Source organism: Fopius arisanus, unplaced genomic scaffold (assembly GCF_000806365.1).
Source record: "Fopius arisanus strain USDA-PBARC FA_bdor unplaced genomic scaffold, ASM80636v1 scaffold00020, whole genome shotgun sequence".
Lineage (NCBI taxonomy): Eukaryota > Metazoa > Arthropoda > Insecta > Hymenoptera > Braconidae > Fopius > Fopius arisanus.
In genome coordinates, this window is record NW_011887759.1 from 577,250 (window position 1) to 578,700 (window position 1,451).

At 35.4% G+C, this 1,451-nt stretch overlaps 1 protein-coding gene across 1 annotated transcript in view; it reads left to right on the forward strand.

Annotated features, from left to right (window-relative positions):
* Window positions 1-1,451, forward strand: part of LOC105264389 (uncharacterized) — a 2,213-nt gene continuing 762 nt past the window's right edge. Inside the window, exons 1-2 of the mRNA XM_011301225.1 lie at window positions 1-70; window positions 133-1,376. Of these exons, the coding sequence (XP_011299527.1) occupies window positions 864-1,376 (513 nt within the window). The 5' untranslated portion in view covers window positions 1-70; window positions 133-863. The remainder of the gene's footprint in view (window positions 71-132; window positions 1,377-1,451) is intronic.

Below are 1,451 nucleotides of genomic sequence, written 5' to 3' on the forward strand. Positions count from 1 at the left end.
CCGGAAAACTCAAAAGGAAGACATCCCTGGGCATTCCTCCCATTTAGCGGTGGGCTTCGTAGTTGTCCAGGTAATTTGTTGCCGCTATCTATCCTAAAATCATCAATTATCAAATGAATTATTTCGTTCTAGGATCAAAATATGGTATGATCTGCATCAAAATCATCATTGCTCAGTTGGTTCGGCATTATCAACTGGAAACAACTCTCAAATACGAAACTCTCAACATTCATGCCCACATATCCACTCGCTCCATTGACGGATACCCCATAAGTTTGAAGAAGATCAATTAATCCAATTAATTGAAAAAATACGTCATTGAAATTACACTTTCTCATTTTCCTGCAGTGTTAAACTGTAATATATTCAAACAATAAATTAGACTTATTTACTATAATTTTTTATTAGCCGTTGAATATATTCGAATTCTTCAAATGGTCCATTACTCTTCCTCCAATTAGTTAGACTCAACACAATTATTATATAAGACTGAAAAAATCTATCGACACCTCAGCTATTTTAAATAATTGATGGTGTCATTGCATGTCATTGGAGCCTCTGAATTACTAAGAATTACGGAGAATTACTGATCAATGAATATTCATATTGCTGCAATTATAAGGTATAGAAAAACATGAATAATATCGTATCCATTCAATTGGAATTTCATGATGCTGACCTGAATCCGTACTCATTCCACTTTTTTTCAAATTTTGTCGTCTACTTTTCAATATTCAAATCAACTCCCACCACTCCCCTATCCCCTCTCCTACAGCACTTTCTGACACACGTGTGTGCGCAATCGGTAACCGTCAACCCGTCGTCCGCAGTTATTAAACAATTGTTAATTGTCCGAAGAAAGGATGAATCTGCGGGAGAGATTTACAAAAAAGCACACGGAATTTCCAAATGATGTTGAGAAAAAAAAATCACGCTGGACTGACGAGGATAAAGAGAAATTGCTGAAGGCCTTGCAGAAGTATGGTTATAAGGACATTGATAAAATTTGTGGTGAACTGCCGAATAAAACGAAGGGATCTGTCAGAACATTAATTAATAGGCTTAATAAAGAGGCTCAAGAGTCAACACGATTGAATGAGAGTCATGCTGATTATTGGCTGCGATCTGGAAAAATTGAAGACTCTGATTTACCCATTTCTCAAGCTCTCAAATTCATCGCTATGTTTGAAAAGCACCCTCCGCCGCAGGAGTGCGCAGGCTGTGATTTTAGGTATAAAAATCTTTTTATTACTTTATCCAACTTCCTTCATTATTATAAATCTTTGTCGAGAGACAGCCGTCACAATTGTTTTTTCTTTGAATTTTTAGAATGGCTCCAGTGGTTTAAAATCAGTAATCACATATATTATTACCATTGATAGATTATTAAAATTTGATAATTGTCTCACTAGGGCATTTATATGAATTTATCAGAGAATTAGGGAAACATT